Source organism: Cricetulus griseus, assembly GCF_003668045.3.
Source record: "Cricetulus griseus strain 17A/GY chromosome 1 unlocalized genomic scaffold, alternate assembly CriGri-PICRH-1.0 chr1_1, whole genome shotgun sequence".
NCBI lineage: Eukaryota > Metazoa > Chordata > Mammalia > Rodentia > Cricetidae > Cricetulus > Cricetulus griseus.
This window is the reverse complement of record NW_023276807.1, coordinates 147,265,537-147,292,925: the sequence shown is the minus strand read 5'-3', so window position 1 is coordinate 147,292,925 and position 27,389 is coordinate 147,265,537. Positions and strand designations below refer to the sequence as shown.

Here is a 27,389-nt window from a genome sequence, read left to right as displayed (position 1 = left end):
TCACTACTCTATTTTGAGACACTAGCATTTACATGATCCTTATTTTTATTAGATATCTTTCATTTAAATTAATAATGTCTTTTGATAGACAAGGTTTTCTTATATTTATTCTTCTGGTAATGAACAATAATGCTACTGGGGGAACCATTTGGCCTAATTTCCATTTTAGTTATTCAGTACACATTTATTGAATGTCTATTATATGTTGGAAAAGAATTGAGGTATTGGAAACTAGAATAGGTCTTAATATTTCTTAATCTTTCAAAATTAAAAATATTGGTAAATTTTACTACATCAAGTTAAGAAACATAAAATCACTTAATAACATACTAAAAACCAAAGTATGTATATGTTAAAGTATGCATGAATTTGGACATTACTTGCAAAAAGTATTTAATTACATATATGCATTAAATTACCTGAATAGAAAAAGTTAGTACCTTAATGCTAAAGGTATAATACATTTTCTTACTGCTAAAGAAAAATAGTTAAGAACTACGTAATTATTTATAAATAATAATCTTCCAATAACAATCATTATTCATGTATTTTTATAAGGACATTACCCATATCCATATTAGGATGGCTAATGTGAACAGTGGGAAAGTCTTAAGATTTATAGATTGCTTTAATCAAACACTCTTGTGTGGGAGTTCTCCAAATTACGTACTTCCTCCTTTAATTTCTTAATAAAAACACTGCAAGAGATTACAAGAATATGTTATGCGTGCTTTATATTTCTGAAAGGAAGAAACAAAGAGCTGAAGAGAAAAAAAGGAATCATGAGAGCAGACAGGCACCTCTGATGGGCAATATGCATGAAATTGTATGCCTTGGAAGAAACTCGATTAGTCAGCAGGATAGAAAGGAAGGATTCTCTCCTCAGAACACTCAGAGTGGGAGGTTCATTGTTTTATTGTTTTCTCCCTTACACAAGTGGTCCCTGTAACTTGGCTAAATGAAGGCAGCTCTACTTGAAGATGCCACAATTACAACTTTGATTCAGGTCAGAAGGGGTGGGAGCTGAAGAGACAGGGAGACAGAAGATCAAAAATGAGATGTTGGTAAATGGTGAGGTTTAACCCTCTGAGTATTTGGGTCATTTCCCAGGAAGAAAATACCTGCTAAGGAGGAAAATCAGACCTTAAAAGAAAACGCAGACAGTATAAAAGCCACAATGGAACTAAGGTGTGACAAGAACAGAGAAAGGTATTGATCCACCTGCCCCAAATTTCATTAGAAACAGGGTACCTGTGAACATAGATAAGAAAAGACAGAATGAGTTAAGAGGATTTAGTAAAGGTTAAATATAACTGTAGTGAAAGTGAAAAGAAATGAGTACAAAGCACTGGAAGAAACAAGCTCAGTAGGTCACTGCAGCCACTAAATTTTCTTTATCTACCCCCATGGTATCTTCAAAGCAAATGATATTTGATTAATTAGGTTAAGATTTTTACATAAGATTATTGTTCAACTACATCTATTCAATGAGTCCTAGAATTGTGTTAAAAATTGTTGTTCTGGGAATGGATTTCTGTGGCAGAGTACTGAACATGATCAGGGAACAGGGTTTGATCATCAGTTTTCTAAGCCTTCTTTAGTTAGCTTACTCCCTTAAGTAAGACAATAGACAAAGCTGAATTTCAATCTACATTACTTCAAATATGTTTTATATCGTATGTATTTCCTCTGTGTTTCTGGTAACCATGAACATTGTCTCACTATAAAATCACTATTGGGTGCTATGAAGAGTTGATTCGATTGTGGCTCTTCCAGAAGATCAGATGTCAGTTTCCATATTAGTGGGCTCACACCTGCCTGTCATCCCAGCCTCAAAACATATAACACCTTCTTCTGACCTACACAGGCATACACACCTATACATATAACAGACACACACAGAGACATGAATAAAAATGCAGATTTTAAGAAAAAACTGTCACTATTGTAGGACCAGCGAGATAGCTCAGTGAGTCTGGGTGCTTGCTGTCATGCCTCATGGTGGAGGTTGAAAATAGACTCCCACAAATAGTCCTTTGTATACATGGCTGTGCGTGCGCGCAGGCGTGCGCACGTGCACACACACACACACACACACACACACACACACACACATACACACACACACACACACACACATATACATACAAATAAATAAATAAACAAATAAATGTAAAATATCAATATTACTTGTGAATTGTACATAGGGTTTCCTGGTTAGTTTTTGTTAATTTGACATGAGATAGAAGACCCTCTGTTGACCAAATGCCTCCATCATATTTTGTGAAAACAACTTTGTAGGATACTTTGATTAATGATTGATGTGGGAGGGACCGGGAACACAATGGACAATGCAATTGGTCCTGGATGATTTAAGAAAGCAGGCTGAGACAGTCATAGAGAATAAGCCAGTTAGTGGTGTTTCTCCATGGCTTCTTCTTTAGTTCCTGCCCCTAGGTTCCTGTCCTGAAATTCTACCCTGACTCCCATTCATTATGGACTCTAAGCTGCAAAATGATAAAAATCCTGTCCTCTCTAAGTTGCTTTTCATCATGGTGTTCATCACAGCAATAGTAAACTAATTAACATATCATTAATGTGTTCAATGATTAACAAGAAAAATTTTTGAAGCTACGAAGTTTACAGTATTTATCACTTAATGATGATACGTCCTGAAAAATGCATTATATTGTGATCTACAATTATGTAAATGTCACTGAATAAACTTGCAGAAACTTTGATAGTTGAACCTATGATGCTACTATATGCTACAAATTGTGTATCTTAGACTACACACATGTAGCATGTGAAAGTAAGGTTTTCAGTTGTAAGAAAATGGTACCGTGTATTTCAATATACATAACCATAGCAAAGGTAGTGTAAATGTACTGGGCAAGAGGGGTTTACGACTCCATTGTAGTGTTACAGGACCACAGTCATATCTGTAACTTTGTCATTCATGGAATTCCATGAATTCTCACAGACATATATTCTACATTACATACATAGATTGTGTGTGTGTGTGTGTGTGTGTGTGTGTGTGTGTGTGTGTGTGTGTGTGTGCACTTGTGTGTATGTGGGATATGAGTAGACATGTGCTCATTTGTGTGTATATCAGAGCATAACCCTGGTTCTTGTTACATAGGTGTCACCTTCTTTTTGACTGATTGCCTCCTTAGCCTGGAACGAATTAGAAATCTAGGCAGCTGACACAAGAATCCCAGGGATCTGCCTATCTCCATCAGCCTGGACAGCACTGGGTGGCAGGTGCAAGGAGACTGAACTCAGCTTTAGAATTCAGGCATTCTATTGACTGGGCTATCTTCACAGCACCCAGATTATGGGTTTAAATTTAAAATGGAACTGGAAATATCCATTTGTTTCACAAGCAGGCTATGACATTACATGAAATGTTTGTTTAACTGTTGAATTTGAAACAAAGATTGAACCATACATCTCAAGTATCCCTAACACTACACCTCAGCAAATTTCAAAGTTTTCTCTGATAGCAGGAACTAAAAAACAGCTCCTTAATTTACTATAGATAAGAAGCTCATTAAAAGTTAGAGGTAGCATTTTTAATGACACAAATTAGTTTATACGCTACAATTTTATGAAGTGTTTGGAAAAACAAGCTTGCAGTAGTTTCATGATACTAAGGAATGCTAAGAGGTTAAGAAGACACAACTGGATCTGGGAAACACCTGGTTGCACTAGCTGACATTACTGAGTAGAAAGAAATGATTATCAAATAACCTGTGAAAAAAATTTTAAAAAATCTATGAGGCTAAATATTACAACTCCTTGAGAGTAGGTATGAGAGGAAGAAAATGCTTTAGTTCTGAATTTCTCAACTTCCATTGCACACAGGGCACGTACCCAACATGCCGAGCATAAGATTTCCTTTGCAGTAAAATGGTGATGTTCATAATTCCTAAGGAGGTTCTTGTGAGAGTCAATATGCTAATGTATGTAAATCGATAACCCATGGAAAAAAATGGTATGTGATGACATCAATAAATTTTTGTAACTCTTTCCATCATTGGAAACAACATACACTTCATCTTTAAGAAAAAGAATTGGGTACTGATCTAGATTAGGACATACTATTTTATAATGGGAAGTCCATGGGGGGAAATCTAGAACATGTAAATTCTTATATGCCTGAGAAATCAGCAACTTTTAAAACAATCAGATTGTATTATAAATCTATGTTGTCTTATCTCACTGTCTTGTTAAGCAATTGCAACTTGTTAACAAACTTTGATGTATGGGATGGTTCATGATTAGAACTCATAGGGAAGGGGTTTCGAGTATCTTAGACTGGTCCTGAACTTGCAATATACTTAAGGATCACCTTGAACTTCTGATTCCCATTTCCATCTGCTATGTGTTTGTATTACATATATGGACCACCATGCATGTTTTATGATGACCTAGGGATTGAACTCACAGATTCGTGCATTCTTGGCAAGCACCCTATCAAATGAGCAGTATCTCACACCCAGTTTCTGCCTTGAGTGATTTTCTTCCTAATATCATATTAAGTTTATTAAATGCATTTCAACTCTGCATAACTCTTTAAAACAAATGAGTTGAAGATAATTGAAACACACTTCAGGTGTATGCAACAAATTCATATAGTATAAAGTAGCTAAGAGGTATGCCTAACTTTGTAACTGTTTATTAGGAAAAAAACAGACAAATAACATGCTAAGAAATACTTTTAAGACCACCAGAAAATTTGATGACTCTCAGAAACTCCAAATGTAGACATGAAAAAAATCATTCTATACATCATTGAAAATTTACGAGAGAAAAGACATATGTGGTAAAGGACATCCTTTTAAGCAAAGGAGTGTGAGCAACTTCTTCTTTCTATTGAAGTGGTTTCTGCCGAGGACATTTCAGAATGCATCTGGCAGAGTCTTTTGGAGTTGTCATCCTCAAGGAAAGCTGATGAAATGCAGGAGACTGAAGACACAGCTGTGAGCTGTTTCAATTTTTTTTAAAAAAATATGAGAAATCCACAATGTGACAATTTATCTCTCCTGTTGTGTTTCAAAATATGAAAATTAGAATATTAATGTAGGTTTTCTAGAACTATTTTAGAAATGAAATGTTGGCTATTGTATATTTTTTCATCAAATGCCTTTCTAGAAATGCATTCTACATACTTCACAAAGAAATCATTATGCAAGCAATATAGAACTGTCTCACTTCAAAGACGGCTTATGCATTTCATTTCTTAAAATATCACTGGTCAACAAAAAATGGTCAGTGGGAGCGTTATACTTTTCACAGAGACCCCTGTAGAGATAACAATATAAGAAACACCACTGAGAGTTCAATTAAATCTATATACCTAAAAGCAGTTTTCAGAACAAAGAATATAAGTACATGAAATTCACTGACTTCTCTCTACTCTGTCATGCTACAATGATTCAAAATAAAATTTTATATTGCTTCATTATTATTTTTAAATTATAATTCCTCTCTCATTGGCCAAAATTCTCTCTATTTTTGAAGAGTGCGCACTTCCAGCTCATGAGTCATGTGCTGTTTCTTGAAATAAGCATGGATAAGCAAGCTCAGAGCTGTCTCTTGGCACGGGAAACCTGCTGATCCCCAGATATATTTTTCTCCTTCTGAGACATCAAAGGAAGTTGGAACCTGGGATTTGTTTATGATCCCAGGTGTTCTCTATCTCTGGGATGAGCTGAATATCTAATACGAGACTATAGGATTTCCTGTGTGATTTTCACTACAAAATCCCATGAATAATTAACCAGTAAGAAAAAAAATCTTTTGTGATTGTGAATCTTCTTTTGGGATAAGAGTCAGAAAATGCTCCATTTTAGATTATTTCATTCTTCATTAATCCTGAAGAAAAAGAAACACATTGCTGCTCTATACCACGGCTGATCTAAAAGCTGCAGACATACTTCTCAGGAAGTATATAAAACACACTTTGAAGTGCTCCTTAATTCATGTCCTCCTGTTATTCTCCAGTCTGCACCCTGTGAATGAATATGCACCTGATTTCCAAAAGGTTGACAGTACATAAAACTTAGACATAATTACTTTAATCACGATTTAAAAAAAAAAACAGTTTCAATGCTATTGTGAACATAAGTGTATAAAATTTACTATCAATTTCTACTTGCTCAGTCTTGGAGAGATTCGGAGTAGACATACTACCCCCTCTTTGCTGTTCTATGCATTGTGTGTTCTTGCATTAAAAACATTGTTAATACAGGCATTCTTATACAGAAATGCATCATCCAAATTAGATGCTGTGGGACATTCAATGTGGGAGCAGCCTAAAATTTGTAAATCCCACATCTGTTGCCCTCTTTATATTTACATGATTATTTTATGCCCTCCCAGAGAATTTGTCAGTACATGCAAATTAAAGAGTAATATCTTTTAAAAGAAAAGTATAGGAATATACATACTATAAGGGACACATTCATACTGCACTTCAAGGTATTTATAAGTTCCTGGACATGGGTCTGGAAAAACATCAGGACCTGCCACCACAGCACACTGGGTTCTGTTATTGCATCTGAAATCAAAAGAAATAAAGAAATAGTAAATTTGTGTAAATTTAAATCATCATGAACAGCAACACTGACATTATTTTACTTCCGGTTATGGACACTTAAAGAAGATTTTGCTGACACAGGACTTCAGATTTATTAAAGAAATATCTGCAGTGTGCTTTAAGAATTAAGAGATAAACATCTACTCGCATATTTTGCTCACAGTAACTTATATTTGCTTGAACAGGGCATAATTTTAAGGTAGCAGTTATTGCTGAAGCAATACAATGTCATCCATAAGACATTGGAAATATGAACACATGGGAGGATTATTTACGAGAAAAGACCAACTCCCTTTTCAAAAGCTATACTTAACAGAATACAAAAAAATAGTTCTCAGACTGTTGTAAAACAAATTCAATGGATGTGATAAAATTCACTTTAAATGAGCTAAATGTGATACCCCTTTCCATCCTGAAAAATTCAGTGAAAACACTATTTAAGGTTCAACTAGATGGCTCAGCTGGTGTTTGATGTCAATCAAGCCTGATGAGTTGATTTTGATTCTCAACATTCATCAGGTAGAGGGAGAAATTACTTTCCTGTGACACCTTGGCATGTACAACCATGCACATGTAAGCACATGCACACAAATAAATGTAAAATTCTTAAACCCATCACTTGAATATAGAAATATATTCATTTTGCGTATTTGAAATTAACTACATAAGTAACTACATTTCAAAGAACTGATTCTATGTGTTTCTTTTATTTCATCAAATAATGACACCAACCTCACAGACTGATGTCATTTAAAGTTAGTATTATGTAATTCAAAGGAGTAGCTTCACATTCCCAAAGGGAAAAAAAGCATACTACTATTTTAACAGAAATACAAGTGTGGGTGCATGCACAGTGAATGGATTAAACTGATTTTGGCTGATTTATTCTTGAGGAAAGAATATGTATAATTAAATTCAATTGCCTCTGAAAAAGAATCTAGCTCACAGTGGCCTCATCACTGTACATTTCACTCATAAACTTCTCAGGTTCAGTAATTTATCCATTAGTGAACTATGGCTAATGGGCTCGCAAACCCAAAATATTGGCATGTATGGGATGACCACACTGACTATACTGTTCTTGCTTACTTATTTCAGATATGAAAGATGACTTTAGGGCTACTTTAGGGATAGGTTTTCCTATCACCTTCTTAATACATGCCCAGAAGAGTCATAGGACCTGGACACATAAATGAAAATGTAAGTGCAGACTTCAGCCTGAGTTAGAGTAAAACATGTATCTATTTAAAGCTAACACGTTTCAGGTTTAATGAGGATTTATTTAGTCACAAATTAACATGGAATCATCATTGAATGGCTCAAGCTGAAATTTTTTTTGTGTTATGAATCAAAGATAAACTCAAATAAAAAAATAACATACTAATCCCAGCACTTAACACAAAGAGTTCACAAACACTAATGGTCTCCCCTCTAGATGTGACACTTGCTCTCTTGACCAGGCTACAGTAGCTTAATATTAAAGTAAATGTGTGTTCTTTAACATGAAGGGCAATGGCACAGTGTGCCTTCATAGCCTCAAGAAAAGAAACACTGCTTCCCTTTTACAAAGAAAATCCAATCACAGACTATATCACATTAAATTATGTGACATTTATAGCTAAAACAATACAATGTTCACATATTACAAATACAGATTATTTACCTAAACTGAAAAAAACTTTAAACAGCCTTCACTCATAATTTTAATTACCCTTTTATCCTATGTCATGTACATCAAAGATGAGCTTGTAGCAAATAAGACAGTACATGTGAAGAAGTAAAAAAAATCTAAAAATACTATGAGCATATATGCACCATGTCTTATGTAAAACAGCATTACCATATAATATCTGCTGGTAGAATAATTTACTATTTCAGTACAAAGTGCTCAAAATATCAAAGGAAGGAAAGCATGTCCAAATCTGTAAAATGTTCTCTTTATCTAAGATATATTATAATCTTTGTATAAATTACACCATAATCATAGTACTGAGTGTTTAAATGTTTTGAAGACAAGCTAGATTCGAAAAACAAAATTTATAGACATCTTTACTTCAGTTACTGTAAATCAAAGGGAAATTAATTTCAATATTAAGTCAAAATTTTTAACAATTTCTATGCTTACAGTAATTTTAAAATCATATGTACTATATACAAAATGAAATAAAATAATCCAATGTTCTTATGCACAAAACTTAGATGTTTCATTGTTTATTTTTAATATAAATCTTAGATGTTTTATTTACTTTTTATTATAAATATAAATTGAAAATGATTTTAAGTATTCTTTAAATCTTATACTACAAATATTTTTAAAATCACAAAAAGATAATAAAAAATATTGCAATAATATGTTCAAATACACTTTTACCACAAATAAAAAGAAAGCACCCTAATATTGAAATACATGGATTATGTACATTGATATAACTTGCAGTATTATTTTCATTAGATATTCTATGTGAAAACCATCTCTACTCTAATATTAATGGCTTTAGAAGCTGATATTAATAAATGTCAGGTAGAATTCTGAAAGATAAAAAGAAATTAAAAATCCACCAAGACCAAACCAACCAACTAACCAAACACAAAACAACAACCCAAAACTCCCAAAGTTGGAGTTTTAGCAAACATGTCAATGGGGTTGTTATTTTATTTTATCACAGCGTTGGTGAGCCTATTACAAAAACATCTTAGGTATAAATTTGGTTGTTGTTTTTGCCAGTATTATTATCGTTACCTTGAGTCAGTAGTTTCAAGACAGGATTCTAGTCAAGTAAATGGGCACATTAAAAATAACCAAACAATTCAAGCATCATATAAATTCTCTTGGTTGAGAATAGAAACAGCAGAAAACATTGCCACATAAAGGTATGGAACTTCACCCATAAAACCTCAATAATTTGGCTTTCTATGTGATCTGAGCAAGGACTATTAGAATCACTAACATGAATGAACAAAACCACAGGAATCTCACTTCTACACAGAGAACACCAGGCAACATGGAATAGCAGAAGCAGGAGAAATACTCTTCCTGAGTGTTGAGCAAACCAGTTGTTTATCCAATACCAAGAGGTCAGCTCTGAATTCATATACATCCAAGCAATACTAAACAGATTCAGCAGGTGGTATTTACATGCATGTTTTTATGTGTACTATGTGACAATAACAACTGCATAAAAAGGTCATGAATTTGAGAGGAAGCAGATGGGGTATGTGGGAGACTCTGGAGTGAAGAAAGAGATGGGGAAATGATATAATTGCATATTAATCAAAAACAACCAAGCAAAACTGTAAATGTGAAAGTAAACATACAAAATAAAGCCATGTAAAGATGAAGACCAAAAATCAAGCAAAAAAGCAAAACAAAACTTGTAAATACAGGACAAGTCCTTGCTCACATGCAAAGTTCTTTAATTTACATATTCTAGGAGAAATTCAAGGTTTTTAGTAAAAATCCCTTCTTCTGGTAATCTAAACTTAGAAATGTTCATATTTATCCTGTATGGCGTTACTTTTAGTATATCTCATTTTGCCAGTGTATCAATGAATGAAGCTGTATATGTTTAGGATATACACTGTTATCTTCTAATGTTTGTGCAAGTCATGAAATGATTCCACCTATATCAAGACTATTAGTATGTGATCATCTAACAGAGTCACATATTTCTTTGAAGAAATAGTGGTCTACTCTCATTGAATACCATGTTACAGACACAGAGGTAACTGTCCTCCCTAAGACCTCATAGCTTACCAGAGACTGACCAGATGAGGGTGTGGTAGCCAGTAAGAAGATGAGGTGACTACAGAATGGGTTTGCAGCAGACAAACAACAACATCTGAATTATACTCTCAAGAGGCTTCCTCCAACTGTGGCCATTATTTCATATTCAGAAGAAACCATGTTCCAAAAGCTGTTTTTTTTCCCTGAATTGATTACTTCACATTATGAAAAAAGTTAATACTTTACAATTTGTACTAAAATTGATACAATGCCACTTTTATAGCTGCTGTTTCTCTGTAAGATTCTGCCATAGATTTTAAAATACATTTTCTTTGTACTTAAAGGCACACATATATTTTTTCAAGTACTGATTCCATTTCTATATAAATGTACAGGTTCTAGACACCTAAGGTATCTGGTACAATGTCAATCTAAAACCTTATGTCCAGGAAACCATTGCATACCACTTGTAAATGTCTCCTGTCTCCCACCGAAAGTTTCACATTTTTTCTCAGTATTTCAGTCTATGTTCTACATTAGGGAGAAGCCTAAGAAAATGGGAGTAGAATCTATGGAAGAGCCTACCCAGCCTATTAACTTCCAGGCCTGCTTCAGTAGCACTGTGACTAGGATGACAGGAGAACCTCATGTCTGACTTTACAAAGGTCCCAGGGATCCAAACTCAGATCCTCAAGCTTATAAGACAAGGACCTACTGACTGAGCCATCTCTACAGTCTTATTATTTCTTCACTTGTAGAGTGCTTAATTAAAAGCAGCAAAATTTCCAAACTTTGTAATAACTAGCAACCAAACATTGTAAGTCAAATGTGTTGATAAATTCCTGAGTAGTGCTTACTATTTACTTAATTATTTGGCTTAATTAGGAGAGTGTTTGAGGTTGACATAGGCAAGCAATATTTTCATGTATCCTTTCCATTTAATTAATCATTTGAACTAACAGTTGTTGAAAAACAAATAAAATATGAAATATGTAAGGCCATGTTTTGATTATTTATATGTATAAATTGTCATTATTTTGATGTTTAAAAGCAAAAGATAGCCTAATACAAAATACAATCCAAAAGGAGGTAGATAATTTGTAAGTGATAAGAGTTTAAACCATTTTATTTTTACTGCTTAAATTAAATGTAAATGATAATGAATAATAAACATGACTGATCTAAAAATTAAGTATTTAACTAGGAATTCTAACTATTTTAAATAACTTTATAGGTACTTGAATAAAGAACTCTATATCCAAATTTCAGATGTTGACTTTTGGTCACTTGGGCTCAAGAGAAAGATGTTATAAAGCAGAAAGCAGGTAAAAAGTTTAGGAAAATTGACTTTCCTCCCTTCTCCTGGACCATCATGTCAATCAATTTTATTCCTGAAGAGTTTTAATTAAAAGTCTCTGGGTCAACATGAATAATAATAAATAATTATATATAAGAAGTTGCACTGCAGCTCAAAATCGTCTCCATTGTTGAACAAATGTATTATTTATAGCTTTACAGAACAGCTCCCTACAGATAGATAATGGTAGAAAATGCCTGTTCATTATTTGAAGCTGAGATAATGGAGTATAAGTAGGAATAATCAAAGAAAGTATGATTGTTCCATATATGCTTTTCATTAAGACAAAAGATTTTTGAATCATTAGATATTCTCAAGATGTAACAACTGTGTAAACTACTACAACTGTGTTTTGCCATGCTGCATTGAAGGTAACATGCAGTGTATTATGGAAATGATGGCAAGTTATTGTTACACGATGTTGCATTTCAGCATCTATAGAATCACATCTCGTTTCTGGTAATGTGTTCTACAAATTCCTCCACCATTTCCTGTCTTCTCCTGTTCCCTTCTTCCTCATGTTAGTCTGTCAGTCCCATATCCAGTAAGTCTCCTCAATCCACAGTGTGTTGCCTTCTCAACCAGCTTTCACCACAGCTCTTCCTGTTGCCCTGCCTTCATGTTCACGATTCTCCCTGTAAAATTTTATTTAGAATAAAAAATGAACTTGCTACCATGGCATGCCATACTTTTCACATGTAGCCTGGATTTTCTGGGTAAAATAGTCTCTAAAGGTTCTGGGGTGGCAAATGCAAATTAAATATTTGAAAGTGAATCTGTAAGCTATAATATCTTTCATTTGTGTGTTATAGAAAAACATAAAGAAATTAAATAATTTCCCCAAGGCTACAAAAAATGAGGAGCATGGGGCTGGAGGAGGTCAATCCTAACTTCTCTTTATTCCCAATTCACCGTGTTTCGATTTTCTTTCTTGTTTTTTTATATTTTCAGAAAGCTCTATTTTACTGGATAAACTTGAAACTACTTTGCAGGCTCAAAAAATCACCCAAAAAATATACAGAAATTCTAGTACAATATTTGAATATCGGAGAGAAAATCTGTCATAGAATATTTTTAAATATTAAAATTCTCTGTCAACATTAATAATGTGTAACAGTTATTGAATGATAACAATTCAGACAATTTATGAGTTGCCTTAACTTATTGAGTCATTCACCAATTATACCTCAAAGATTAGGAACTATTATCCCAAAGTTGCCTATATAGATATAAGAAATATAACAGTTGTATTCATTTAATCCAAATAGTTTATGAAAACAAGTATATAAAGAAACTAGTGTGAGGATACAGTTCTTCTTAGGAAACTGTCACATTCCTTCTTAAATAGAATAGGTCTTAACACTATAATACTGTGACAATATAACAAAAAAGAATACAATAGAGCTAATTAAATACCTCTACATTTTACACTATAATCTTTATGGGAGGAAAGAAAGAAAACAGTCTGTAATAATTAGAGTTAGAAACAAATTATAAGCTACATTTCTACAACTGTGATGGCTAAACAAATGAGAAGTGAAACCTGGATGTCAGTTTGGAGGTCTGGGCCTCTGGTAGAGGATCAGTATTTACCCCTAGTATATGAATGGATTTTGGGAGCCCACTTCACATAAAGGAATACTCTCTCAGTCTAGACATATGGGGGAGGGTCTAGGCCCTGCTCCAAATGATATGACAGACATTGAAGACCCCCATGGAAGGCCTCGCCCTCCCTGGGGAGCAGAAAGCAGATTCAATTTTCTTTCTTTATAATGCCGATTGAATAAAAAACCAGACTACTAGATTTCACGTAGCATCATCAGCCACTATAATCATTGGCATCATAGTATGGGGGATTTTTTTGTGGTGAATAAAGATTTTTACACTTAATCACCATAACCCTAAAGCCTACCACGTATCCAGTTCCAAAACACAAAGGTAGATTAGACAAGTATCTGCTGTAAAGGGACTCAAAACCTAGAGGAAAAATTCCAATTACCTGATGTTTGGTACATAATGGATTGTGTGGAAGGATGTATGCATATACACAGGTGATAGAAAAAAATAAGCTTAAGCATAATATTCACTGCTAAGTGTTTAGCTGATTCCTCCAAAAGACAAACTTAAATATTAGTTCTCAGAATGCTACCTTGCTTGGTGATAGGCCTGTTGTAGTTGCCAACAAATTAGGATCAGCTCATATTGAAGCAGGATGGGCCTTTAATCCAATATGATGGAGCCCTTTAAGAATAGTATAGCCAGGACACAGAAACAGATCCACACGTGGAGAACTGTATGTGGTAGTGGAGGCAAAGATGGAATGAAGAAGCTGCAAACCGAGTAAAGATATTTCCCTAAGTCCTTTGAAGGCAGCATGACCTGTCTGGCACTTCAACACGTCTGGCCCCACAACTGTGCATGAGAAATTGTCTGTTTTAAATCTAGTTCACAGCACTTTCTCACAGTAGTTCTGTGGCCTAATACATGTTACCTGTCGAGAATAAGAAATATTGGGGCGGGTTTCTTACAAGAAACGACACCACTACTAATTGCTACAGGATGGATGTCAATCAATTTGATGAAATTTCTAAGATATAAACTAAAGTGTTTCAGGCATTTCAAAAGACTTACACTTGGGAGGCATAGGCAGGAGAATCCATGTGAGTTCACAGCTAGTATGGTTGACACAGAGAGTGGAATTCTAGGATAGCCAGAGTTATAAAGTAACACATGTCTCTAAAAAAAAATCAGGAGAAGAGAAGCAGTAGGGGGTATGGATAGCATAATTGTGCTAACATAACATAGTAATGTTTACCATTTTGGAGTAGAAGACAGAAAGGGAACATAGAGAAGAATCTTCACTAACATAGGTAGGTAATTTCCAACATGTTCAATATTAACAAAGTAATTTCTACACAGTATTTTTTTTGCAATCTTCACAATACACTTAAGACATGAAGGAAAAAAAGTTTTAGAGAAGATGTTACCTATGTTCAAATTATGCAGCCAGTATTGAATTAATCCAGACTGGTACCACCATGCAAGAGGAAACATGGGTTATTTTATAAGTAAGGGACAATATGGTCTCTTTGTTTCTGATGTACATGAATGCATCATCTCTAGAGAATCCAAATGTATGTATTGTAGGCTTGTATGCAGAAGTATCCGAAAATGGAAAAGTGGAAAACAAATGAAGTCATGACAATTTGGGTTAAAAAATGGCAACTGTTCGCAATAAGTAGAACTATCAGTCAACAATTAAGTTGAAGAAGCCAAGGTGGAATTTTAGCTTTGAAAATGAGTAGCTGGAGGTGCCAACCTCTAAAACAGTGTAAGTAAAAGATGGTATCCTCGATCTACATTTAAAAGGGTTCTCATATCACAATGTCTATAGAGATCTGCTAAATCTCAAATGTTCTCAACTGAATGCAGACCCCTGCCCTACTGTGTTCTAATATGCCCCAGCAGCATGAGCAACAATCTTCATCATGTGCTTGCTCACTCTTCAATATTCACTGTAATCCCAAAGAGAGTTTGATGTTAAAATAAATCTCGGATGTCAAATTAAAGAACTTAGGTATCTCCTTTCTTTGGTCTTTTAATAACTACATCTGAAATGTGTAGCCCTTCAATACACTTACATTTAGGTAATTAGAATTTGTGTTTGTCTTCTTCCAATGTATGAGAGATTTTTTAAATGAATAGGGAAGTCTTACATTTCTATGAAAGGCAGATACAAAGAATGATCCTAACAGTCAGATCATACAGTATTAAAAGGGACAACCTTGATTCTTGGTTTTCAGTGATAAATGGGAATTTCTCACATCATTTTTAAAAGAATCAGTTACTATAGATAATCATAACTATATGAATAAAATAGCCATATTAGTAGATGTTGGTTTTAGTTACCATGAATTAGTAACAGATTTAAGATTATGGACACAAATGTAATTACCTACAAAGTGCATGTATCAATACATATGTATATGTACACACATGATGGATTTTCAGGGATATAGAACTTGGGTGAGAGACAGAGATGACAGACAATCCCTGGAGTTACAGGAGTTTCCAGTTTCCTCCTGTAACATTCCCTATAGTCTCATTATAAAGTGATACTTGCATAAATTTGAAGAAAAGCAACACTCATGGTTTTTCTCTTAGAAGCAAATCCTCAGGATAGAAAAAAATGGAGATAGGAAAAAATGTTACAAATAAGTTATAAATAAGAAATTTAAAAGTGGTGGACATTTGGCAAGTATATGCACACTGAAGGATACATTGGCTATTATAGGAGGCGAATCATATATGGAGAGATTGCCATAAAGTGGCATGCCAGTTTAGAAGTACACAAATTTATCATCCTTTACAATAGCAACTAACAACATGAATTATCTTGGGGGTAACACTAACCAAAAATGAGAAAGAACTGTATAGTAACAACTTTGAGTCTTTAAAGAAAGAATTTAAAGAATATACCAGAAAATGCAATGATCTCCCATGCTCTTGGATAGGTAGGATCAACATAGTAGAAATGACAATCTTGCCAAAAGCAATCTACAAATTCAATGCAATTCCCATCAAATCCCAACACAATTCTTCACAGACTTTGAAAGAATAATACTCAACTTCATATGGAAAAACAAAAAATCCAGGATAGACAAAACAACCCTGTACAATAAAGGAACTTCCTGAGGCATTACCATCCTGATTTCAAGCTCTATTATAGAGCCATAGTCCTGAAAGCAGCTTGGTATTGGCTCTACAATAGACAGGTTGATCAATTGAATCGAATTGAAAACCCTGATATTAACCCACACACCTATGAACACCTGATTTTTGACAAAGAAGCCAAAGTTATACAATGGAAGGAAGAAAGCATCTTCAACAAATGGTGTTGGCATAACTGGATTCGGACATTTAGAAGATTGCAGTTAGATCCATATCTATCACCATACACAAAACTTAAATCTAAATGGATCAAAGACCTCAACATAAATTCAGCCACACTGAACCTCCTAGAATAGAAGGTAGGTGGTACCCTGGAACAAATTGGTACAGGATACAGCTTTCTGAACATAACACCAGTAGCACAAACATGGAGATCAACAATTAATAATAAATTGGACCTCCTTAAACTGAGAAGCTTCTGTAAAGCAAAGGACACAGTCAGCAAGACAAAATGCCAGCCCACAGAATGGGAAAAGATATTCACCAACTCCACATCTGACAGAGGGCTGATTTCCAAAATTTACAATGAACTCAAGGAGCTAGGCACCAAAACACCAAAAAATGCAATTAAAAATTGGAGTGCAGAAATAGAGAAATCTCAACAGATGAATCCAAAGTGGCTGAAAGACACTTGAGAAAGTGCTCAACATCCTTAGCCATCAGGGAAATGCAACTCAAAACCACTCTGAGATACCATCTACTTCTGTCAGAATGGCTACACTTAGTAACATCAATAACAATATATGCTGGAGGGGATGTGGAAAAAGAGGAACACTCCTCCATTGCTGGTGGGATTGCAAACTTGTACAACCACTTTAGAAATCAGTATAGCGATTTCTCAGGAAAATGGGAATCAGTCTACCTCAAGATCCATCAATTCCTCTCTTGGGCATATACCCAAAGTATGAACATGCATACAATAAGGGCATATGTTCAACTATGTTCATAGCAGCATTATTTGTAATAGCCAGAACCTAGAAGCAACCTAGATGCCTCTCAACTGAAGAATGGATAGAGAAAATGTGGTACATTTACACAATGGAGTACTATTCAGCAGAAAAAAACAATGGAATCTTGAAATTCACAGGCAAATGGCTGGAACTAGAAGAAACCATCCCGAGTGAGGTTACCCATTCACAAAAAAGATAAATGTGTTATGTACTCACTCATTTTTGATTTTTAGACATGGAACAAAGGATCACTAGTCTACAATCCACAATGCCAGAGGAGCTAGGAAATAAGGAGGACCCCAAGGGAAGATTGCATAGTCCCTCGATGAAGGGGATGGGGACAAGAACCCCTGACCAAAGTGGGAGCCCGGGGGCAGGGAGAGGAAGGAGAGCCTTCATCCTGTTGCTGTTCGAAGCAGAATCAGACACCCACAGCTAAGCACTAAACCACACTACTGGAATTCAGTTGTGGAAAGAGAGGTGGGATGAACAAAGGAGCCAAGATGGGTCTGGAGAGACCTGCAGAAACAGTTCCCCTGACCTACTGATAGTATGGAGACCCTTGTCATAAAGCTGGTGAAACAGCATTGGACCAAACAATCCCTCTGAATGTGGGTGCCAGCTAGGAGGCCAAGACAGTCTATGGGACCTCTAATGGTAGAGCTAGTCTTTATCACTAGAGCACAATGGACTTTGGGTGCCCATTCCCTATGGAGGCATAATATTGTAGCTCAGATACAGCAAGGAGGGTCAAATGATTTGACGGACTTTGAAGGTCCCTGGAGGGAGGCCTCACTATCCCTGCGGAGGAGTTGGGGGTGGGGTGGGGTGGGGGGTTGATGGGGAATATGGGAGGATAGGAGGGTGAGGAATGGGGGTATGGTGATGTAAATATGAGTAGTAATTAAAGAATAAAAAAATCCTTAAAAAATGCACAAATTTAACAGAGAACCCTGCCGGGGTGAAATTTTTGATGCTTTTTATGTCCAAATAGACATCTCAAATGCTTAATTGGATATTAATAATTAGCAAATATAATACCAGACGTTGGAGAAGGAAGTAGACAAAATGAGCAGATTAATTATTTCAGTTACCTCCCAAATACAATGACTTGCTTTTCTGTTAGCAGAGAGTGATAAACCAACTACTAGATCTCTGCTTAGCATAGCCAATAAGAAAATATGATACAAATCGAGAAATGCTTGTATAAAGGAAACAAATAACTCACTTCTGTAGTTAGTTTCCAAAAGCAAAGGATATATGTGGGGACCCATAAACATTTGTCTTATTCTTCAAGAATGCGTAGTGTTGAATGCATGCAACAATGAAAAGGAATGTCAGTCATGTGACTCCAAAACATTCCTGCCAAAAATGTTCCCTTATTTAAAGTTTTCTTTTTACTAAGTGGTCATGTGCAAGGGTAACTTCACAAAGAAATAATATACTAACATAACATACTAATATTTTGAATAATTTTAGATATAGTTTTAAGAAATAAGATCAACAGAGACCATTAAGAAACTTTTATAGCCAGGTAGTGGTGGCACATGCCTTTAATCCAAGTGCGGCAGAGGCAGAAGAGGCAGAGGCAGAGGCAGAGGCAGAGGCAGAGGCAAAGGCAGAGGCAGAGGGATTTCTGTGAATTAGAGGCCAGTCTGGTCTACAGAGTGAGTGCCAAGACAGACTCCAAAGCAACACAGGAAACCCTGTCTTGAAAAAAGAAAAGAAACAGTTATAAAATCTGTACAATTAACCATTGAAATGAAAAGCATTATCACTAGGAATTCCCTTTTTCAATAAAGTAATCATTGAATGCTGTATTTCTTTTTTATTTTTATTTTATTTTATTAGTTTAAATTAGGAACAAGCTTGCTTCAGATGTCAATCCCTTCTCCCTCTCCTCCCCCGAACATCCACCTGCCCCTAGCCTCCCCCCTCCACTCCCCATTTCAACATGAAAATATTATCAAGAAACACTGAACAAGGATACAAGATACACCAGTCAGTCATTAATCCAGAATTCAGCAAAGACAAGGAAGCAAGTGCTGTTTCTTTTAACATTAATGAATAAAATTTCATATATATGTAAACCCTTAGTGACACTAAGGAAAGATTACTAGGTGTTCACTTAGAATTTCAAATTCTGGGGACTAGGTCATCAACTGCAATTTGAATTCCCAGTAACCATGCAGAAGCCAGCACAGCGAACCACACCTCTGACCTCAGCTTTCAGATTCTGAAAAAAAAGATTTCTCAGTCTCCCAGAATTCAAGCTCAAGATACACTCAGAAGCTGCCCAAAGCTATGTGGCTGCCTGGTCTTGAATTTCCACCTCCATGATTGTAAGTTAAAGTACCAATCTCTATTAAATTAGCTGCTTCAGAGACTGCATCCTAGCTATAAAACATGACAAATAAAAACTACACTCAAGAGTTCCATGGTAGAAGTATAGTAAATTTTGCTTAAAAACTTCACTCATACGCATGATGAATTTGCCATCTTATTTCACAATTTATCATAGTGTTGAGCATATAGAAATCAGTGGATTTAAAAAAAGAATTACAGAATGGAGGAAGTCAAAGGTATTGGCTGCTCTGACCTCCAAGTAGTCTTATTCAAAATAATTTTAAAAAGATAGACATTTGCACGAAGCCAATTTAATGTTTAGCTTAATATTCTTCAAATGTGAAAGTTTTTTTCTCCAGGATGTTTTCTAAGTTTTATTCATTTTATTTGTTGTTTTGAATATGGGTATGACTTAGGAGTATGCTCAAGCAAGCGCTTTAGTACTGAGTGAAATCACACAGGAGTTGCTAATGAAGACTATTAGAAGGTACACACTGCTGCTCTTAAAAAGGTGCTTTTCACACATGTGGGTTCTGATTACACACAGTGACTGGGAAGCAGGATTGCATAAAGGAAGAATATTAGCTTGGAAATTAGGCAAACTTGAAAATCAATCATAGGTCATTACCAGCAGTTAAAGATTTTTAAGTTACTTTTTCTCCTCTGAGCCCTACACTGCCTCATCTCCACAGGTACCTCCTGAATTTCATAGGTTATTGTATGAATGAATGAAAAAGTCATAGAGTATATACAGCTACATTGATAGTCACAGAAACAGCACTGCTGATGGTAAGAGAGGAGGAAGGAAGATTTGGAGAGAAGGAAGAGAAGAGGAAGAGAGGAAGGAGGGGGAGGACAGAAGTTGGAAGGAGGGAAACTGACCAGAAGAAGAAAAGAAAGCTCAGGGCTCATTTAGAAAAGTAGTGATACAGAGAACTAATGTATTTCCTTTTTCCTTTTCTTCTTTTTAATTTCCTTTTTTTGGGGACAGGGTCTCTCAATATAGTTCTAGAAGCCCTGGAACTCACTATGTAGATTAGGCTGCCCTGGAACTCAAGAGTGCCTCCTGCCTCTGCCTTCCACGTGCTGGGATTAAAGTTGTGTCCCGCCATGCCCACCAAGAGCTGCTTTCTTAAATCACTGTCCCTTTCCCATTTTTCTCCGTATTCCTAGATATACAAAACAGTAACTAAGAGGTTTTCTTTGGCACATACTCAGAAGGCATGGCAATCTGATACATTTTTAAATCATTCATTAAAATGGTAAGGAAAATAAAAGAAAAAGAATTCTACAAAGGACAAAAGTGTTAGATTTCCAGAATCCATGGGATGGACAGAAAGAGTTGACTCCCACAAGTCTTCCTTTGGTCTCCACACCCATGTCATTACATATGCATGCCTGTACTCACAGACACACATCATACACACAGAAAACACTCATGACACATACCAAAAAACTCTTTTTCAAAGAATTAAATTCTGTAAGCATAGTTGATATTGCCTTGAGTGGATCTTTCTCATTCCACCCAGAACCGTCCCTCTACCTGTGTACAGTGAAAGGTCATTCTCTCCATCCAAGGACACCAGCCATATGGAGAACTATATCTCTTGTGACATCATTACCCCTTAAAAGCCTTTTCTCCAGATAGTTTTTCCATGCACAAATTTAGGAGGACAGACTTTCATCACTGAGCCCTGTATGCTGGTTTACATTAGTGATGAGCTTCCCACTGGATTGTGAATGTTGTTTCATTTTATATTATCATTATCAACACATTTTCTGTCCAAAGCAAATGCTCAGAAATTAATACATTAATTAATCATTACGTTGATAATAGTTACCTATAACCTATTATTACAGAAAAAATTGTTATAGTAGCCTGGCACTAGTAGAACATGTGTTTAATCCTGGTACTCCAGTGGCAAAGGCAGGCATATCTCTGTGAGTTCAAGGTCAGCCTCCTCTACGGAGAAAGTCCAGAACAGCTAGAGCTACCCAGAGAAACCCTGTCCCAAAAACACAAAATAAAACAAAAAAGAATTGTTATAGTTGGCTTAAGAGTATGAAATTTCAAACTCAGGGAGGTATAAATGCAGTCAATTTCAGAAGAGCTTATTTGTTCTATGTCCAGGTGTTTTTCTGGAACATAATTTTAAAATGTACATTACAACATGGTTTTTAAATGCCTATACAGTATATATGTTTGTCCTTCTTTCAGAAATCTGGTGAGTTTTCTCTCAAAGGTCAGATAATTGGTATTTTAGGCCTTGTAAGACAGAAAGGCTCTGATAAAACTACTCAGTCTTACCACTGTAGGCAGAAAGCAGCCACAGACAAAATGACACAGAGGGTGACAACGTAAGCTGAATTTGCACTGAGGGCCACTTCATGGTGACATATGGTTAAGCAGCCAATCAACTCAAAGAACACTGTTCTTTAATCAAAGAAACAATGCCAGACTTCACTTTTCAGAACAGGTGAAAGCTATGATAAAAGTAGTTATTAAAATTCTGGTTTTTCTCCCTGCATGGAGGAATATACTTGCAATTTTAGCTCTCAGGAAACCAAGGCAGGAGGATCACGTTTTTGAAGCTGGTAGAACTGCATAGTATTGTATTAGAGCCTAGCCAAGACTAAACAGGGAGATCCTGATTTAGAAGGAAAAACAATTCTACAACATTAAACCAAATAATACAAAATATTTCCTAATTTTAATTATATTTCATTAAATTTTATGCCTTTTCTTCATATATTAAAAAAAACTTTCTCATCCCCCAATTTTGTGATCACTTCTCAACACTCCCGCCAAATATTGGAAATAAGCTATGATTTAAATTGTATGTTTCTGAGTTCTACAAGGTGATATTAAGTAATTTTTAAATATGGACATGCAATTTTATCATAAATACTAGTCAAGATAATACATAGTGTAATACTTTATTTTGGTACTTTAAAATAGTCTTAGTTGGATGGTGATGGCAAATGCCTTTAATCCCAGGACTGGGGAAGCAGAGAAAGGCAGATCTTTGTGAGTTCAAGATCAGCCTAATCTACAGATTGAGTTACAGGTAAGCCTGGACTACACACAAAAACCTATCAAAAAAAATACATAGTCTCAATAAAATTTAAGTTTTAAACAATATTTTCCTTTCTTTTATTGATTTTGGAAAATAATTTTTATTTCATTTTACATTCCAAACACAGTTCTTCCTCCCACCCCTCCTTCCTGACCCCTCCCCCCGCCACCCTCCTGCCTCACCCTCAGCCTAACCAAATCAACTGTCCCAAAAGGTAAGGCCTCCCATGGGGAGGCAACAAAGTCAGGCCCATTAAGTGTAGAAATTTATTTTTAAACACTATTTTTCTTTCTTTTTAATGTTTTTTAGAAAATAATTTTAATAGAGTATATTCTGATCATGTTTTCCCTCCTTATTCCTCCCAGATCCTCCCCATCTCTCCACCCACCAAACTCTACACCATTCTTTTCTCTCTTTAGAAAACAGTCAAATGAATAAAAAAAAACAAATAAGCCATATTTTTTAAAAAAAGAAGACAGAAACACACACACACACACACACACACACACACACACACACACACACACACACAAATTACCATTTAGTTCATTTGTGTTGATTATCTACTGCTCAGCATGGGACCAACCCTCAAGTTTGGGTAATATAACAATAAGACTCCATCTAAATATTATTAAAGTCATCTTTACAATACCTTTTTCTATAAAGAAGTCTCAATAAATAGGGTGTATTCTCACTGTACAAAATACAGGTCTCCTGATTAGGAGGTTTTATTTTTTAACAAATATCAATAGCATTTTCTACTGTTCAACATGCATCTGATAAATGACAATCTTGTATATTAGAAATGTTCTCATATTTAACTAATGGATCAGAAATATTAGTAATCTTGTAATAGCTTAACAGGAAAGTACAATACATTTTGTCATATTTTAGAGACTGAGAGAACAAAATACCTAAGGTTTGTACACACAGTCTCATTTATCAGTTTTCATTGCATTTGTTTTGTGTAAGGCTTGCAATTAGACTCACAATATGACATAAGAATCATTTCTATGTTCTAATGGACAGTTGCTGATTTGATATAATTTCTATCCTCTCCTCAGACAGAAACTGCAAGCTAGACCTTTGCTCTCAAGGTTTTCAAACTACAAGGAACAAATAATTTCTTTTCAAAGACATAAAGGATTAATGCTGAATATGAATAATAAGTTGGGTGAATCTGACACAGTAACTGGATATTTTTTTCATTTTTTCTTTACCATTGAATTTCTAAGACACCAAAAGTCATTGAGAAGAAAGCCTCCTAAAATGATTAGTGACATATGGGCTTTCCCAGATGCAACCCACATAATTGTCAAATTGCCCTTTTTAGTTTTTAAGGATCAAAGTCAAATTGTTAGTACTCATTTAGTTTATTTGGTATTCAGTTTTGTGAGTCTCCCAGCTACCCCCTGACACCAAAGGAGGAAATTAAATCCAGAAGATACACAGAAATTAAAATACAAAAACGCAATAAAAACATAAAGCTTTTATTTCTGCCTTTTCTATTTTGATATTTCAGTAGTATGTCATTACACAAAATATTTGATGGGAAAACTTCAGCAAAGAGAAGTTTACTGAAAATATGGCTGCATATAAAGAGGTAAAGTGTGTGCTTTCCCTTGATGTTTGTTAATGTAATATTTTATCAATTTTTGAGAGTTTGATACATGATTCTGTGCATTTTGCTCTTATGTATTTGGTCCAAAGTATTTTGATCATATCCACCATGACTCCTCTCAGATTCACCTCACACATACCCCATGTTGGTCTCCCTTTTTAACTTTAAATTTTTAGGTTTTGACAGGTTAATTAATCTGAGTATTGTATTTATATAATTTCAACCTCTCTTCCCACTAACACCTATGCCCCACAAGTACATACCAAATCCGTGGCTTTTTCCTCCTGTTTCTGAGAATTTTCGCTTTTACAGTGAACTGTTTCAAAAATTAATTCGTTACACATACTGAGGAAACTGATCATGCCTCACTTTTATTCCAGTTTATATGAATTGTATTTCATTACAGTATGGGATTTTATTATCCTTCTTTATAAGTTTCTTTCATAGGTCATTTAAAGCCTATGACAGGTACACACACACACACACACACACACACACACACACACACACACACACACACACACAAATTAAAAGCATTATTTGTCTTTGTAGATTTGTCCTAAGCTGTTTCTGTATTTTTACAAAGTTAACTGGTTGAAACATTCAAAAGGACAATAGTTGCCAGAAAATGGACTGCTGCTCTGACACACACATATACAAATCATAACCCCATTGTCAGTTGAATAGTTTATCAATATATTGTAGCAATAATCAGTGATGCAGGAGATATGCCATCACCATCAGTGCTCAGTATTAGAGTCCATCTTACTTTGATGAGCTGGTCGTACAATATTCAATTTGACCGAATTATTTTCTCATCTATGAAAAAGGAATTGAAATGTAGACTTACCTCTTCAGCAACAAAAATAAAAATGATAGGATAATAATCTATCAAACTATCCCCGAAGAGGTTTTGTGATTTTCTCAGTACAAAAAGGGTAACATAGAAGATCAAAGTGGAGTGAAAAAAAGCTAACTCACTCTACAAAATATATAAACACACTATTAATATATCCAAAGGAAGTAAAAGATATCCAGAAGCAAAGAATGAATAACAAAGAAAATCAAATTTCTTGGTGTCTGAAGGCATACCATTAAAAGTTACAGCTCAAAACTTTTAATCTTCAAATTTTTTAATGTGGTAAAGCTATTGCTGCTCTTGAGGATTAATTAATTATAGATATGCATATTATTATTATTATACCAAATCATAGAAATATACAATATATACAAATATACTAATGTGGTTATGATATTTTAATGACATTTGTAGTTTGATTATTATTAGTAAATGATAACATATCCTGATAGTAAGTATTGTAAAGAGAAAGGCAATTCTATACTTTCAACTATGCATTTCCAAGGTAAATTTTAAGTGCAAATTACACATTTTGTAAAGAATAAGACATCTTTTTTCTCATGTGTAGCTAAACTAAGTAGCAATCACATAGAATAACATTGCTAAAGCTGGTAACTTATAGGAAGCAGATTTTTAAATTCTGAGAGCATATAATAATTTAACAAAAGCTTAAAAGTTAGAAAATATAATGAATAACCCCAGGGGATGGCTTTGAATTCATACAACACTGGTTTTCATAGTGGCTCATGAAATTTCAGTAAAGAAAATTATCAAAAATAAAAAAAGGTCAGGTGTGGTGGCACTGGGCTTTAATCCTAGCACTATGGAGGCAGATAAAGAGTCAGGCGGATTTCTATGAGTTCAAGACTAACCTGTTCTAAAGAGAGAGTTCCAGGACTGCCAGGGATCCACAGTGAGACCTTGTCTCAAAAGGAGAAAGAAATAAAGGAATATGAAGTTGGAAGCAGGGCGGGTGATGGTCTAAAAAGGAGTAAAGAGGAGAAATGGGAGATGACTATGATCAAAATTATATATATATATATATATAGAATCATCCAATATCATATTTTAAAACAATGCAGAAAAGGAGAGAGAGAGAGAGAGAGAGAGAGAGAAAACAACAACAAAAACCCCCACATCAACCAGGCTTCATTTTCCATATCAATAAAACTGGACCAATATATGGGTGACTCTATCAGATGAAAACTGAAATGGCTCCTGTGAGGACCTCAATAGTGACTGGCACAATGGCTACTAAGGGAATTCTCATCTACCTCCTTCATTCCTTAATTAAAGGTGGTAATGAGGTTCCATATTCTAAACTGTTTTTCTCCCATTTAGAGAATAGATATGCAATTTATTAAATGTCCAGATTTACTTGAAAGATGATTACATGGCACAAGAAAAAAAAAACTGTTTCCCAACAAAACCTCAAAAATTCTTAATGAAAATTCCATCAGCAGCTGATAGGAATGACAATGAAGAAATCCCTAAATTGATTAACTTAGTGACCCAAAAAAGGAATCCATTTCACTTCAATTTAGCCAAACCATACCAGAAATGTACTCACAAGCTTTTCTTCTACAAAAACAACACAAAGAAAAAACAGAGTTCACTTCTGACTCTTAAAAGCTATTCATAAGAATTCTGGATTAAATATAAAAGTATCCTTTCTTCAATATATCAATATTCTTATTTTTAAAAGTGGTTTAAACTCTAGAATATTTAATGAAATTTAGACACAAATGAAATATCAGTATTCCACCCTTTCTCTCTCTTATGGCTCAGTTATCTCAGTGGAAGAGGAACTAAGAGAGTACAAGAGGCAGAATTCAGGGAGGACTGGAACAGTGTCCTCTAGACATAATAGCAGTGCTACACTGCTGCTGTGGTTGCCCCCAAAGTTAAAGTCAGTCAACACTGCAACACCACACAAAAGGGCTCATCGGTCCCACTCCTAGCTGAAGAGCTCATTGCTTCTAGAAGATGGAGAATCACTGCTTTTTAAGAGTATGGCCTCTGCTACGCTGGGGATAATTCCACACCCATGAATGTACAGACAACACAAATTTGGGACACAAGGTTGGAAGGAAATATGGAGTTGGGAGTGGATCTTG

The 27,389-nt window shown here is 35.0% G+C and overlaps 1 protein-coding gene across 5 annotated transcripts in view; it reads right to left on the bottom strand.

Moving 5' to 3' along the window:
- Positions 1-27,389, bottom strand: part of Adgrl3 (adhesion G protein-coupled receptor L3) — a 446,202-nt gene that overhangs the window by 327,976 nt on the left and 90,837 nt on the right. For all 5 annotated transcript variants that reach the window (XM_035452601.1, XM_035452599.1, XM_035452600.1 and 2 more), the window contains one exon: positions 6,459-6,568. In XM_035452601.1, coding sequence (XP_035308492.1) covers positions 6,459-6,568 — 110 coding nt within the window. The remainder of the gene's footprint in view (positions 1-6,458; positions 6,569-27,389) is intronic.